General features: G+C 40.3%; 1 protein-coding gene across 1 annotated transcript in view; it reads right to left on the bottom strand.

Annotated features, from left to right (window-relative positions):
• The window catches only part of ryr2a (ryanodine receptor 2a (cardiac)), a 289,201-nt gene that overhangs the window by 79,416 nt on the left and 193,651 nt on the right, over window positions 1-16,134 (bottom strand). Inside the window, 14 exon segments of the mRNA XM_026315769.2 lie at window positions 5,941-5,958; window positions 6,940-7,013; window positions 8,146-8,222; window positions 11,329-11,408; window positions 13,135-13,234; window positions 13,340-13,390; window positions 13,549-13,600; window positions 14,252-14,358; window positions 14,465-14,561; window positions 14,683-14,795; window positions 14,885-15,019; window positions 15,226-15,285; window positions 15,349-15,519; window positions 15,603-15,710. Coding sequence (XP_026171554.1) covers window positions 5,941-5,958; window positions 6,940-7,013; window positions 8,146-8,222; window positions 11,329-11,408; window positions 13,135-13,234; window positions 13,340-13,390; window positions 13,549-13,600; window positions 14,252-14,358; window positions 14,465-14,561; window positions 14,683-14,795; window positions 14,885-15,019; window positions 15,226-15,285; window positions 15,349-15,519; window positions 15,603-15,710 — 1,243 coding nt within the window.

The following is a 16,134-nucleotide window of genomic DNA, read 5'->3' as shown; positions in this document are numbered from 1 at the left end:
CAGCTGCTTTTAAACATATTGTCGCAGACCTAATGCAGCGGAATATGTTCACAGTCCTGATTGAGGCAGGATTGATATCCCTCAGACAGTTTATGGCTCTAAAACGCTTAGTGACCTACAAATGTAAATAACAGTAAGATGGTACAGCCCTGCACTGTCAAGACTCCATTTGATAAAGAGCAGATCACCGGCTCTTCACAAAGAAACCCCTTTTTTGTGATGATTTACATCCTGCTGTAAATACCTTGAAATTACTCCGTTTTCAGGCAAGACCTGAAACCTATACAATGACTTATGAACTGGTCTTCAGATCCTGTTGTTATATTTGTGCTTCGATTGCTAAATATGTAACGTGTGACCAGACCTACAGAGCATCACTATCCGATTATGGTGTGATATAGAAGCTGCGCTATTGTTAATCTGTTCATGCTTGTAGTAAATCTCTATATAACTGAAGTTTTATTGATTTTCATTTTTGTTGTTGATGAACTATTGACTCTGGTTAGTTACTAAGTTTGTCATGTGTTTAAACTTTGCTGGGTGGAAAAAGAAATTATTGTTCCCATTTTAGGAAACAGTCTCAAAACTTACCACACTTAAAGTATAGGGTAATATCTTGATTCACAGAGTCGTGAGACTAGTGAGACTGCCCATCAAAGTCAGGGGACTGAGCCAAATACGGAGAACTTCCTGGACCAATCACATCGTGTTATGCAGAATGAAGAACACACCCTGAACCCTGAACTTGGAACTGATCTCTGGGGAACTGAACACCCCAAAGAGAACAGAAATGGACAGAGTTCCAGACAGATTCAAAGAAAGTTAAGAGATTTCCAGACTCATCGAGACCCTCCCTCTCTTCCTGAGAAGAAGATGAGGTAAAGATTGTTTTACTGCCCAGCAGAGGAGAAACAAAGACATCCTCCCTGCGTATGGCTGTCCCCCACCTGACCATCTCACATCAACCAACTCCATGAGACGACCCTGCAGCGGCCAGACAGAGAGCGAGAAAAGGTGACGAACAGACCCAAGCCCGAAGACCAAGACTCTGTGGAATGTCTACTCTCTCCTACTCCCACCAGCAGACTGCAGTTGGACCAGCCCACAGACGAACAGACCGAGCCTCAGCAAACCAGAGGACAAACAAGTAAACAGTGGCTTATAATGTTTTATTTGTATAAGATTGCTGATCACGGACTGCCTCGTCTCACTGGTGCTAAGCTCAGTAGCTTCCCCTATGTTCCTATGTTCTGACTGTTTTTGTTTTTCTCAAGAGGAATTCTCTGAATCAGTGTCCCCCACTGTCTGAGTAGCTAACCCCAATTAAGTTTTAGTTTCCTCATGTTTTGACGGATTGTTTCTTTTGTGCAAGAGGACCTCGTCATTCCCAAACCAAGAGACCAAGATCATCGTGTCAAGCCATGTACCCGTTTCATGTTTTTTCGTGATGATCTGGTGAGACGTAATTAAGGGACCCAGACCAGACTCTACAGTCTAGATTAAGGAGACCAAGATCACCACGCCTTGTACCTTGTTTCATGTTTTCCTTGTAGTCTAAGTTATGAGATCAAAGACTTTCCCCGGCTTCTTACCAATGACTGGTCATTTCATGCCTTGCACTAAACCTGTTATCTCACTGAAATAAAATCAGACTTTTAGACCTGAGTTATCAGAGTGGGCGAATTATTGGTCCTCAATTCCCTCAAATCATGACTAGCATGTATATATTGCAAATAGCTGAATAAATCTTAAAGACAGCTGCCTGGTATAAATAATGTTATTTCACACAGTTCTCCAAAGTCTTGTGAGCCAATGATCTGTATGTGTTTTATGGCTTTATTTCAGTGAATTTTAGTTTTTCACTAACCATGCATAAATGCTGTTTCCTCAAAAACACAATCATGTATAAATATTCTGCTCACATATTATTGTAGCCCAGTCTGGCTGATGAGTGTTATCAGACTTTAGCCATTAATATGTTTAAAAGCAACTGAAAAAAGCACAAATGTCAGGGCATGTCAAAACTTCTCCAGGGCCCTAAAACACAAATGTTTGTCTATAATTTTCTTTCTAATCTCCTAAGACAACTGTCTCCTTAGCTGTCTGTGTTCAGTGTGGTACACACCATGATACCAAACAGCACAGTGACTACTTTTCAGCCTTTAAATAGGCAGACTGACTGATTAAAAGTTTGAAGACACCTGTGATGCTAATTACAAGGCAGACTTCAGTTTAACATGTCTGTATGGTCAAATTCGTTTCAGGGGCACCGTCATTTTTATCCAGTTTTTAAAAATTCTTCTGTTGAACCACAAATCAAACACAATGTATGATTTTTGTTAATTTTCAGTCAATTTAAATGTATTGTTACATCTGTCAGTTTCAAGTTATTTCAGTGAGCATTGTCTCTATCTACCTGTGTATATACAGTGGGTATGGAAAGTATTCAGACCCCTTTAATTTTTTCACTCTTTGTGTCATTGCAGCCATTTGCCAAAATCAAAAAAGTTCATTTTATTTCTCATTAATATACACTCAGCACCCCATCTTGACAGAAAAAAAACAGAAATGTAGAAATTTTTTCAAATTTATTAAAAAAGAAAAACTGAAATATCACATGGTCATAAGTATTCAGACCCTTTGCAGTGACACTCATATTTAACTCACATGCTGTCCATTTCTTCTGATCCTCCTTGAGATGGTTCTGCTCCTTCATTGGAGTCCAGCTGTGTTTAATTAAACTGATTGGACTTGATTAGGAAAGGCACACACCTGTCTATATAAGACCTTACAGCTCACAGTGCATGTCAGAGCAAATGAGAATCATGAAGGAACCGCCCAAGGAGCTTTGAGACAGAATTGTGGCAAGGCACAGATCTAGCCAAGGTTACAAAAGAATTTCTGCAGCACTCAAGGTTCCTAAGACCCCAGTGGCCTCCATAATCCTCAAATGGAAAAAGTTTGGGACGACCAGAACTCTTCCTAGACCTGGCTGTCCAGCCAAACTGAGCAATCGTGGGAGAAGAGCCTTGGTGAGAGAGGTAGAGAAGAACCCAAAGATCACTGTGGCTGAGCTCCAGAGATGCAGTAGGGAGATGGGAGAAAGTTCCACAAAGTCAACTATCACTGCAGGCGCTTTATGGCAGAGTGGCCCGACGGAAGCCTCTCTTCAGTGCAAGACACATGAAAGCCTGCATAGAGTTTGCCAAAAAACACATGAAGGACTCCCAGACTATGAGAAATAAGATTCTCTGGTCTGATGAGACCAAGATTGAACTTTTTGGCATTAATTCTAAGCGGTATGTGTGGAGAAAACCAGGCACTGCTCATCACCTGCCCAATACAATCCCTACAGTGAAACATGGTGGTGGGAGCATCATGTTGTGGGGGTGTTTTTCAGCTGCAGGGACAGGACGACTGGTTGCAATTGAAGGAAAGATGAATGCGGCCAAGTACAGAGATATCCTGGAAGAAAACCTCTTCCAGAGTGCTCAGGACCTCAGACTGGGCCGAAGGTTCACCTTTCAACAGGACAGTGACCCTAAGCACACAGCTAAAATAACAAAGGAGTGGCTTCGGAACAACTCTGTGACCGTTCTTGACTGGCCCAGTCAGAGCCCTGACCTAAACCCAATTGAGCATCTCTGGAGAGACCTGAAAATGGCTGTCCACCAATGTTCACCATCCAACCTGACAGAACTGGAGAGGATCTGCAAGGAAGAATGGCAGAGGATCCCCAAATCCAGGTGTGAAAAACTTGTTACATCATTCCCAAGAAGACTCATGGCTGTACTAGCTCAAAAGGGTGCTTCTACTCAATACTGAGCACAGGGTCTGAATACTTATGACCATGTGATATTTCAGTTTTTCTTTTTTAATAAATTTGCAAAAATTTCTACATTTCTGTTTTTTTTCTGTCAAGATGGGGTGCTGAGTGTACATTAATGAGAAATAAAATGAACTTTTTTGATTTTGGCAAATGGCTGCAATGACACAAAGAGTGAAAAATTTAAAGGGATCTGAATACTTTCCGTACCCACTGTATATAGTAGTGTAAAATTTTGTCTTTTTAGTTGTATTAGTGTAATCTGTTTTATTTTGTGTATTAATTTTCATGAATGTAAGCATGTTTGGCATCAAATGTGATGCAGTGATAATGAACCGAAGTTGGAGGTTATTTGTAATAGTAATTTAGCATTTGTTTATATGTGTGTGTTTTTATTCACTGCATTCCTACGCTGTGAGTCACAAACAGACAGATTGTGGCTGAAAACACAGGATTATACACTTCACAACAGATAACAACCAGCACACTAATTATCCCTATTACTGAGACAAAACAATCAGCTGACTTTAGTTCACTACTGTGGAGTTGGAGAATCAGGGTGGGGGGAGGTAAATACTTATATTGGTAATATTTAGAATCTGCTAGATACTGTACATATCCTGAGAAGCAGGTGTACACAGGTTCTGTTTTAGAGTGAAGGTTGTGGCAATACAATTTACAGCTATACTTGGAACACTAGTTGTAGTGTAACCTACAGTAAGCTAGGCTGTCTCTGCCTGGACATGCTCAGATTTTTTAATTTTAGCATTTATAGAATATACTCCAGAACAAGTCATAATATTATCATCACATTGTTACTTACAGTGGTGTGAAAAAGTGTTGGCCCCCTTCCTGATTTCTTATTTTTTTGCATGTTTGTCACACTTTAATGTTTCAGATCATCAAACAAATTTAAATTTTAGTTAAAGATAACACAAGTAAACACATCATGCATCCAAAGTCTTCATTTTGTTTTTCTCTCTCTTTAGCCATTCGGAGGTGGACTTGCAGGTCTGTTTTGGATCATTGTCCTGCGGCAGAACCCAAGTACGCTTCAGCTAGAGGTCACAAACAGATGGCCGGACATTCTCTTTCAGGATTTTTTGGTAGACAGCAGAATTCATGGTTCCATTTATCACAGCAAGTCTTCCAGGTACTGAAGCAGCAAAACAACCCCAGACCATCTCACTACCACCACCATATTTTACTGTAGGTATGACGTTCTTTTTCTGAAATGTGGTGTTACTTTTAGGCCAGACGTAATGGGATACACGCCTTCCAAAAAGTTCAACTTTTGTCTCGTCAGACCACAGAGTATTTTCCCAAGTCTTGGGGGATCATCAAGATGTTTTCTGGCAAAACTGTGATGAGCCTTTATGTTCTTTTTGCTCAGCAGCGGTTTTCATCTTCGAACTCTGCCATGCAGATCATTTTTGCCCAGTCTCTTTCCTGTGGTGGAGTCATGAACAGTGACCTTAACTGAGGCCTGCAGTTCTTTGGAAGTTGTTGTGGGGTCTTTTGTGACCTCTTGGATGAGTCGTTGCTGCGCTCTCGGGGTAATTTTGGTTGGCCAGCCACTCCTGGGAAGGTTTTCCAGTGTCTCCACTCTCTACATGTTTTCACCGTGTGTGTGAGATAAACCACAGTTAAGTTATGTTTTAACAGGAGGGGCAAACACCTTTTCACACAGGGCCATGTAGTTTTGGATTTTGTTTTTCCTTAATAATAAACACCTTCATTTAAAAACTCCATGATGTGTTTACTTGTTTTATCTTTGACTAATATTTAAATTTGTTTGATGATCTGAAACAAAGTGTGACAAACATGCAAAAAAAAAGAAATCAGGAAGGGGGCCAACACTTTTTCACACTACTGTATATCAAATTCCAGAAATAGACTGACTACCCACCACAGGAAATTATGCTTGCTCTACACTTAAAAAAAGAGATTAGAATGGTCAACGTAGGACAGAAAAGTAGCTACAAGCACAGAGCAGAGGTTAGGGTTGAAGGTCTACACTCAGGACCTGGACAGAACTGACACAACAACTAACCAGTTGTAGTGATAAAGACCAACCAACCAACACACAAGAAAATGGCAGAAGGCATAATTACCACGCTCATGAGTGATGACTGAGGAAGGGAAGAAAGTGCAGTAAACCAAAATGAGAAAAGGTAAACAGGGGAAAGAAAGAGAGAAAGAAACAAAGAAACAAAGAAAAAGATTACATAAGGTAAAGAGCTTTAAAAATTCTGAATTTAGAAAATGTGTTGACAACAAGAGTTGCCTCAAAGAGTACACCAAGACCATAATTTTTGGATTGTGGATATGAATTAACCTGTTTTGTAAACAAGGCCTATTAAAATGGTGGTTAGAGTGTCTACTTTCTTTTAACAGACAATAATAAGGAAGGAGAAGGTACGAGTACATTATATGCTGTAGTTAGTATCATGACTGAATGCATTAATGAGTTTTGCATACTACAAAGTCAGTTTCAGTAATTACTGGTTTAGGTTGGGTTTTTCAACATATAAACACTATAAAGTAGTAAAGCAAAGAGAATTTCTTACACTTCTACATGAAGGTAACAGATTTGGATTTTGAAGAATATCAATGTACAATCTAAAAAAATGATTGTGAGTGTTTGTAGCAAATGTGTACACACAGAAGATGTAACAGATAAGTCATAAACCCTTATGGTTGTACAACAAGAAATCACACTTAATGCAATTACCACAATTAAAACCAACTCAAAGCTCAACACAGAGTGATGACAGGTTATATGAACAAAGCAAAATAAAGAATAATAATTTCATGATGAAACATGGGGTAACACCAAAGAGTATATTTCTTCTAGCTCAACTACTTTAATGATTACTGTCTACAATTATAGTGGAGACCTTTGATATGCTGATGTTAATCTGTTCATGGGAGACCTTCATGTTTTGATTTGGAGGGAAGAAACATTTAGTTTACAATTTAACGCTAAGCATTCCACTCTGAAACTAACGGCTTCAGCAATAAGCCCTCTGAATTTTGAGGTTTAAATGAACCACTTCTAAAGCTGTAGCACTTAAGAAATGAATGTGTAGCTGAAGCATAATGATGCTTACCTGATCCTTCTTCTGTCACCATTCCTAGTCCTTCAGCTTTGTTCTGCCTCTCAAATGCATTTAGATCCAGAACACTGAAACAAATATAAATGTATAATGAACCTCTACCTTTTATGCACTCTCTTTATTGACTGAAACTTGAAACCTAAAACCCTTGGCTGTGCTGTGCATTACTATATATAAACAGCAGAATCCACCTTAGAACAAATTAATATATAAATGCCTTAATTATTCCTCAATTTCATGTAAAAACATACTGAGATATCCTTAAAGTTTAACTGTTAAGGGAGAGCTGTAACAAAAAGAAACCCACACACCTTACTGAAATGGTATATATGTAAAAACAAATGTTCATACCATGTTAAGTGATCAATTGCATTTTATGTGGAAATTCTATGTTAAATGTTGCATAAGTTCAATTCAATTAAATTTTATTTGTATAGCGCCAAATCACAATACAAATCATCTCAAGGCACTTTACAAAAACTAAAACTAAAAACCCAACAATTCCCTTATGAGCAAGCACTTGGCGACAGTGGAGAGGAAAAACTCCCTTTAACGGAAGAAAAAACCTCTGGCAGAAGGTATGAAGGTATGAAGACTTGATTTTAACACCATACAACAAATAAACTGATAGACTATAAGTTGCCATGACATATTGCAAAACATACATTATTTTGATGATTGCATTTTACCACTACCAATTAAAGAATGGCTAAAGCAGAATGCACCAATAAAGCCAGTGATGGCCAAGAGTCCAGCATTACAAGCCCATAACAGACAGTGTTGTACATTTAGGGAATTGTGAAAGTATGTTTTAGACAGTAATCAAAATTTTGATGATTCCACCTTTCCCCAGCATGACTTTCTGAACCTTAGTAATTTAAAAAAAATATAGATGTTGGTTGTTTTGGGGGATATCATGTTGTACAACATTAGTTGTATTTATGTGGAGGCTACAATTTGAGGCTGGTTTTTATATATTTGGGAAATTGTCCCCATTCAAAATATGCTCAGTTAGCTCTTAACATTTATCTTTGACCAAATTTTGCATGTAGTATTTTAAGTATCTTAAACTTCTACATGAACTGTGTCACTGCTGCTATTGCTGCCTGTGTTGGTAAACTACAATGACAAAGTTCCTGTTGGCTTAAAAATAATTCACCTGTCCCCTGACCACACAGAAGGAAAAGTATGTGGAGTTACCTGCATGACTGCATAAGACCAGCCAGACTCTGAAAAAAACCCACATCCTTCTTGTCTTTCAGGTAATCCAACATTTTCTATCAGAGAGAGAGAAAGACCACAGAGGATGGCATTGCTGAGATATATTTTAGAATAACTTCTTAAAACACCTACATGGACACGATAATATAAACAAGTGTATTTCCTCAATCCCTAGATGACACAGCACCTCTCTGATTGTTTCAATAAACACTACACACATCAAAGGAATATTACTAGATTATCATACTCGAGATCCATGTAGAGATATGGTCCATTTGGACTCAATGTCTCCAGCCTTCCCCGGGATGTGTGAAAAGCTCTGTCCAAGGTGGGAGTTGAAGACCTCTTGTACAGGGCCCCCTGCCAGACGTTACCAACACACTCTCACTATGTGTTTGGGTATGCCAGGTCTGTCCAGCTTCCTCTCCCGAGACTGGGGACACTGTGTCATTTGAGGCACTCAGACTGTGCTGCAGCCTGAGACGATCTTTCTCATTGTCGCTCCTCTACTCCATGTGTATGTATGTCATATTTCTTTGTGTGTTCCCACGTGCAGTGGAGGGGATCAGCAAGATGAGAAGCACCTGGTAGCTCCAGCAGGTCTTCTCAACCCCCACCAGTTCTCCAAAGCTGCTTACTTCATTCCCCTCCCAAAACTACCCCCTTTTTCCTTCGTGTCTCCTTTTTCCTTTTCCCTTCTGTGTTTGTCATCTCCGTTTGTCTAACTACCCACTGGTGGGTTCCTCTCCTTTTAGAGGAACCCTCGCCTTCTCGGACTGAAACGGCACTTGACTCAGTCCGAGCTCCTCAGCTTCCTGGACGGAGACGCCACTCAACTCAGTCCAAGCTCCTCTCCTTTCCCTCCACAGACCAAGACACCACTCATCTCATCCATCCATACTATTAAGCTTTCACAACTGTATCTGCGTGTGGGTCCTCCTTCCTCGAACACACAAACCTCTTAACAGCTGCATGTTTTCTGGTTATATGGAATCCCATTGGACATTGTGTCTGACTGAGGTCCCCGGTTCATTTCGGCCATTTTGAAGAACTTCTGTGAAGTGCTGGGAAACCAAGTCTTTCTGGTTCCACCCACAGACAAATGGTCAGACTGAAAGAATGACCCAGGAGCTCCTGGAGTTCAGAGATTGCATGGGTGGAATGCGTGCATAATTCTCTGTTATCCTCTGCCACTGGATGTTCACCTTTTCAAGCATGTTTAGGTTATCAAACACCGCTATTTTTCCAGTCCAAGAGAGAGAGTAGGCAGTACCATCGGCCCAACAACACATCCAACAATGGCGAATCTACGCACCATGGATTATAATCAGGAAACAGCAAATCACAGGAGAAGGACACCGCCCACATACTCCCCAGGTCAGAGAGTTAGGTTATCCATGTCAAACATTCCATTATGCACTGAATCAAGAAAACTCTCACCAAGATTCGTCGGTCCATTGATGAAGTCATTAACCCTACAGCTGTCAAATTCCGACTCCTTAAAACCTTGAGAATTCCCATTTTCCATGTCACCCATATCAAGCCAGTATCTATCAGCAACTTGTGTCCTCCATCTGTTGCCCTCCTTCCCGCCAGAGCGGTAAACGGCCATCTGGTATTTACCATCAGGCGATGGACAGGTGGACTGGAATTCCAGTATTTGGTGAGCTGTGATGGTTACAGAAAAACGATCCCGGATCCCTAAATCACTTCTTCCAGATCCTGACCTTAATAAGGAATTCCATCGTTGGCCTCTGGAGAAGCCTGGTGGGCTGCCAGGAGGTGCCCGTTGAAGGGTGGTACTTTCATGAGACATTTAGACTGCGCTGCAGCCTGAGGCTGCTCTCTCTCTCTCTCTCTCTCTCTCCTCATGTGTGTGTCATGTCTGTTTGTGTTCCCACGTACAGCGGGGGAGATCAGCAAGATGAGAAGCACCTGGTTCCAATTAAGACTATTAGGGGGAGCCCTTTATATGCCAGCACTGAACAACATTCTGACAAGAGTTTGTACCATGACCAGCAAGCCTCATACCTTACCGCAGTTTGTTTTCTCTGCTCTCCCTCACCCCCAGAAAGACTCAGTTCATTACTCATCCTACAATCCTGTTTACCAATAAAGCTCTCAATCTAAACCTGTATCCTATCACAGTAAACCAAACTGCACTGCATATTGGGGTCCAGCTTGATTAATTATATACTAACTAACCATGACACAGTGCCTCTGGAATTGCAAACCAGGGTGGTGATCACTATTTGCTGGCTTCAGGCAACCCTGAACCATCCCTGACACCTTGTCCCGCATCCACCCCCCAGAAGAACCAGAGTCGGTTCTGTCAGCCATTCTTTCAGAGTCCTGTATTCTTGGAATGCTCACTTGGGGAGTGGAAAAGATTGTTCAAGAAGCATTAAGACAAGGACTGGATCCTGGTGGTGGACCTCCTGACCAGCGCTAGACCTGCAGTAATAAAGCTCCAGCAGGTCTTCTCAACCCCCACCAGTTTTCCAAAGCTGCTCACTTCATTCCCCTCCCAAAACTCCTCTTGGCCACAGAAACAGCTGATCTCATCACTCTGCTGTATGTTTTCCAGTTATATGGAATCCCGTTGGACATTGTATCTGACAGAGGTCCCCAGTTCATTTCGGCCATTTTGAAGAACTTCTGTGAAGCGCTGGGAACCCAAGTAAGTTTTTCATCTAGTTCTACTCATTCGGGAGAAGCTCATGGTATAGCCTCTGCTCCTCTACACAGAGGAGCCAGTTGAGGTTGTTCGGACATCTGTCCCAGATGCCTCCTGGGTCCCTTCCTAGGGAGGTGTCCCAGGCATGTCACACCAGGACGAAACCTTGGGGAAGACACAGGACACGCTGGAGGGATTACATCTCCTGGCTGGCCTCGGAACGCCTCAGCATCACCTCAGGAGAGCTAGTGGAGGTATCTGGGGAGAGGGAGGTCTGGGAAACATTGCTTAAGACTGCCTCCGCGACCTGGCCCCAGATAAGTGGAAGAAAATAGAAGGATGGATGGATGGATACATATGGTGATATGTATGGTCCATACATTACACAAATACAACCTTTCAAATACAAATGCAAATGCAACTTCTAACAACAGAATTATAACGAAACTGGCCACCTGGTTGAACAGGACTGAGCAATGTAATACCTGCTGTACAATAGAATTTCCTCCATTGAGAATAGCTATGCCCAACTTCAGAGTGGAGGCCACCATTGGACCCATTTCACCTGGTAAAAAGGAACACACCACTGAACATTATTCCTTTATCTACTACACATCAGGGTCATGTTAAGTCTTTTTATCTTTTCCATCAGAGGATCATTGCATATTTAGCCACCACTCGGTTTCTGAAAATGAATAACTGACCATATGTGTTGTAGCACAATTACCTAGTCCTAATAAGTTAGTATATAAACCCTTTTAACCGTTTATCCTGTAAAAAGGGTAGTTGTTATAACTTTCTAAATTAACCCTCTGGGGTCGACGCACGCGCCGGCTCGTTTTGACGCATCTTTTCCTGATAAGGCCGAAACAAACTTAAATTACTCCATCAATTCTGATTGTACAGATAAAAGAAATATATCATTCAAATCAGTAAAGGGTCTACTTTTAGTTGTATACCATCATAATAACAACAAAACGTTGTGCTTTTTTTTAATAAAGAAAGCCGACAGGGTGCGCTCTCGTCTTTTCTGTCTCTGTCATTTCTCTTCACAGACGCGTAAATAAAACAACCAGAATCTCAGCGAATACTTGGCTCATAAAAATAAGAATTATATGGCTAGAAAGCTTGAAATGTTTTCTTTTAAATGAAACAATTCAAGTCGAAAACAAATCATCACTTTTTATTTAATCCGTATGAACGTAAGGAGAAGTACGTTTTCTCCTGTCTCATCTCATTACAGGTAATGCGACCCCGCCTTGTACTCTGTTCACTGTTCACATGTAAATAATCTCAGGTGAACCAGGTAAATATGTGCACACCCCCGAGAAATGACATAAAACGTCAAACTTCATCATAGAATTTACTCACTTTTTCTGCGTGTTTGGATGATGGCGCGTCACGGACGTAAAGAAGCACTTCTTGTATTCCACGCAGAGACAAATAGTTTAGCTTGTCCTCAGAGTAAAAACACTGATTTTAACTCAAATGACGAACGTTTGGCTCTGCATTGTTTTGTATTGTGCTGCACTAATCCCCTCCCATCTACATTGACTGAAAGGCTCGTTATGCGCGTCTTTGTGTGGTCATTCAGTGCGTCTTTTGTGTTCTTAGGTAAATCACATGACTATTCATCCTGAGACACACCTTCTTGCATATGGCCTTTCTGGACAAAAAGTGTCCTAGAAAATTTAAATCAGTGTATTCTTTACTGTGAATGTGTGAACAAGATGAATTTCACAACACTGAAGTAAACACTTTAGCCTACAACATGCAGGTCTCCAAAGTCTTGTGAACCAATGTTCTATTTGTGTTTTATGTTTTTCAGTGACTAAAAAAATTGTAGTTTTTCACTAACCATGCATAAACACTTTTTTCTCAAAAACACAATAATGTATAAACTTGCTGCTCACATATTATTGTAGCCAATTTTGTGCTGATTTCAGTGTTATTAGACTTTAGACATTAATATGTTTAAAAGACACTGAAAAAAGCACAAATGTCAGGACACGTCAAAATTTGTTCAGGCCCCCAAAACCCCCTCAGACCCCAGAGGGTTAAAGAGAAGAGCTGCAGTATAATAAATAAACATGTCTCTAAAGCTAAAACTGAGCTTACAAGTGTTCTCTGAACTTGGTTTTGAGTGAAACAATGTACTAGGTGAGCAAAATGCTTTAAAATGCTTGGTAAAAAACAACAATAAACCATGTGTTTTTCTGCCATTGCTATCTTAAAATCATTATTAAAGCTAAAATTATAGGTAAGGTAAACTGTGGAAGACATGAACCTACCTTTGCTAGCACTGATAGTTTGAAGCACCATCTCAGGAGCTCCTCTGTCATGCAGCCGAGCCTGCTGATACAACAGCTTCTGCTTTTCCATTTCCTTTTCCTATTTATGTGGATTATTACACAGGTCTAAGGAACAGTAGTATACCAGTCTACAGCTAAAGCCACAATGAAAACTGAAAGACATATGGAGTGACTGATCACTTACTTCAAAACTCTTCACCTCCTCTCCATCTTCATCCTCTTCATCATGGCAACTCTGATGGATGGAAGAGTAATGAAAAACAAATTATATGCCTGCCCTATATTGAGGCAACATTGTCAATATCACTATTTTCACTATTACCATGGACAGACATGCCATTTCATTTCTAAGTAATAAGAAGATCTGTAGTAGTAGCTTTTAGTAGCTAGTACCTTAGCCATGATGTCAGCATAGGCCATGTAAAGACTGTCCTCATCCAGTTTACTACAACAGAAAATACAAACATATATGAGCATAACTGACTGACCATACTAATGATTGAACAGGTTTTATTTTGTACGCATGCTGGATGAAACCACGAGCAGCCTCTCCATGCCCTGGAGCTCCCAAAAATTAACTCTAGACTGTGTAGACCATTTTCAACATAGCAAAGATGAGAGAAAGTAAATTAATGTTGAATGGCTTTGAACATATATACTAGGGATGGAGAACCCATGTTACTCGAGGGCCACTGCCCAGCTTGTTTTATAACTATCCCACTTCTGATTACCTGGATCAGGTATTTTTTTTTGTGTTTGGTCAATCAGAAGCTGGAAGTTACTATAGGTAAAGACATTGAGAATTGGTAACTTCCAGCTTCTGATTGACTGAACACACCTGAATCAAGTAATCAGCAGTGGGTAGAAGAGGGAGTTGGAAGGGCAGTGTCCCTCAAGCAACATGGTTTGCTCACCCCTTAGATAGTTTGCTTATGAGCTGTCAGGGACAAAACACCAATAAATGTTGGAGTTAGGTTTCACTGGTGGCCACAGAGACGACTGGCCACTCTCCTCAAATTCTTGATATGATCATTCTTTATTATATAAGTTATAAATTTATGTAACGAAGACTTATGTTAGTGCTATGATAACCCACCACTTCTCTGTGAGAGCTGTTCTGCTAAAAAGCTGGATGAGCTGATGCAATGGATCAATGTGTTTCACTCCTTCCTCTTCTTCAGTTGGCTCTTGTTCATCTGGTTTCTGACATAAATGCACATTGACAATCAGAGGAGACTCAAAGATAGATAAGGAAAAAATGGCTTAATATTCCAAAATAATTATGCTAATTATGCTAAAATGAACTAACAGCAAGATCCTCAATGAGTTTATCTTCAAAGTAGTGTTCCTCTGTCTCAATCCAGGACTTCTCATAGCCCTGCAGGAATAAGTTGACAGCGCGGTGCCTAGTTTGGGGGAGACAGAATGATTTTTTTTGTTTGTTTTTTCTTAATTATATATGAAATTAAGCATACATACAGATTCACATTATGTATATACTATACTATATATGTGCATAGAACATACCTGGGCAGGTTATAGAGTGGTGCCATCCTGAAGCAAGCGACCACTGCTCTCTTCCTTTGTTTGGACAGCAATTTGTGCCACACTGCCTTCTTACTGCGCTGAGGATGCTCCACCTAAACACACAAACTGAACTCAGTTGAGAAACTGGTGACTGTCTTTTGCTATGTCATCATTTAGTCTTCACATGTACATGCAGACACACCTGATCTAGGTGGAAGAGGACATGTGCAATGTCCAGGACTCGCTCCACAGTCTTCTCAGGGTCAGAGGTATCTTCATAGTGATTAGGGAGGTCCCTGTATAGTGCCATCTGCCAACGAATAGCTGGATCCTCTAGCTGTAAAATGCACATGCATACAGTCACAACTATATTTTGAAAATGCAGTGTTAAGCTAAGCACTGCTCTGACTACCCTAGTCATAGAGGAAGGCTATGGGGATTTTTATTAAGGCTCAGACTGTCCATTACATAACAAAAAATTATTGTTATGCATGATAATAAGTTTCGAAGAAATATAGTACCTTGTTAAGATCATATTCTTACCTTTCCTTGTAGATGGAGATTGTTTCTAATGATCTCCCGAACTTCATCCTCTGTATCTTTCTGTCAAAAGAGTAAATATTAGCAATATAAACTTTTATATATACAAACTTTTTTTTTTTCTACCTGAGTGAAGCGGTTTTTAGCCAGTGTAATAAGCTCTTGTTCGCCCGGGGCACAGATGTTGAGTCCAATAGGCAGCAGACGCTTCAGAGTAGCAACAATTAGACTTGTCTGCATTGAGTATCGATCTCCCTTCCTCTTCATCTTTTTTCTTTCCTGGTCTGAAACTATTCCCTGAGGCAAAATCACAGATTAGAACACAAGAAATGAAAACAGAAGAGTTTTGATTACATATATTCCTACAAGCCTTTCCCCACTCCATATATCCATACCTTTGACATCTTACACTTGGTGTCAGTGATGAGGAAGGACATGTTGTTGATTTCATTCTGATTCACAAAATTCTGCTCTTCTCTCTTAAAGTTCTGCAGAAAGATAAAAACATGACACCATACAGGGGGATGAGCGGACTCCTTATCCTTATGGAACCCTTATCCTTCCATACCTTTCCAACAAAATATATTTCTTCTCTTTTATTTTTACATCAGATTGAGGGTATCTCTGCCTAGCTATGTCTGTCATTTCCCTGAACCTATGAACCAACATTTACAGCCCTTCACCCCTGCCTATTGTGCAAATGTGAGAATACTGACTGACCTTATCTATTTTATCTACAGTATTTTATGTCACTTTTCATGTGCAGTGCAATACTAGAAATGTCTTCATGGATATAATAAATGTAACACTATCCCTATTTCAAAACCATATCACATTTCCCTCTCTCTATTTTTCTTACTCCACATTCCAATCTGACCACTTGGCATCATTAGAAACACTTTTTAATATCCA

Source organism: Mastacembelus armatus, chromosome 19 (assembly GCF_900324485.2).
Source record: "Mastacembelus armatus chromosome 19, fMasArm1.2, whole genome shotgun sequence".
NCBI classification, from domain to species: Eukaryota; Metazoa; Chordata; class Actinopteri; order Synbranchiformes; family Mastacembelidae; genus Mastacembelus; species Mastacembelus armatus.
The sequence above is the reverse complement of the archived record's forward strand: the minus strand, read 5'-3'. Positions and strand labels throughout refer to the sequence as shown.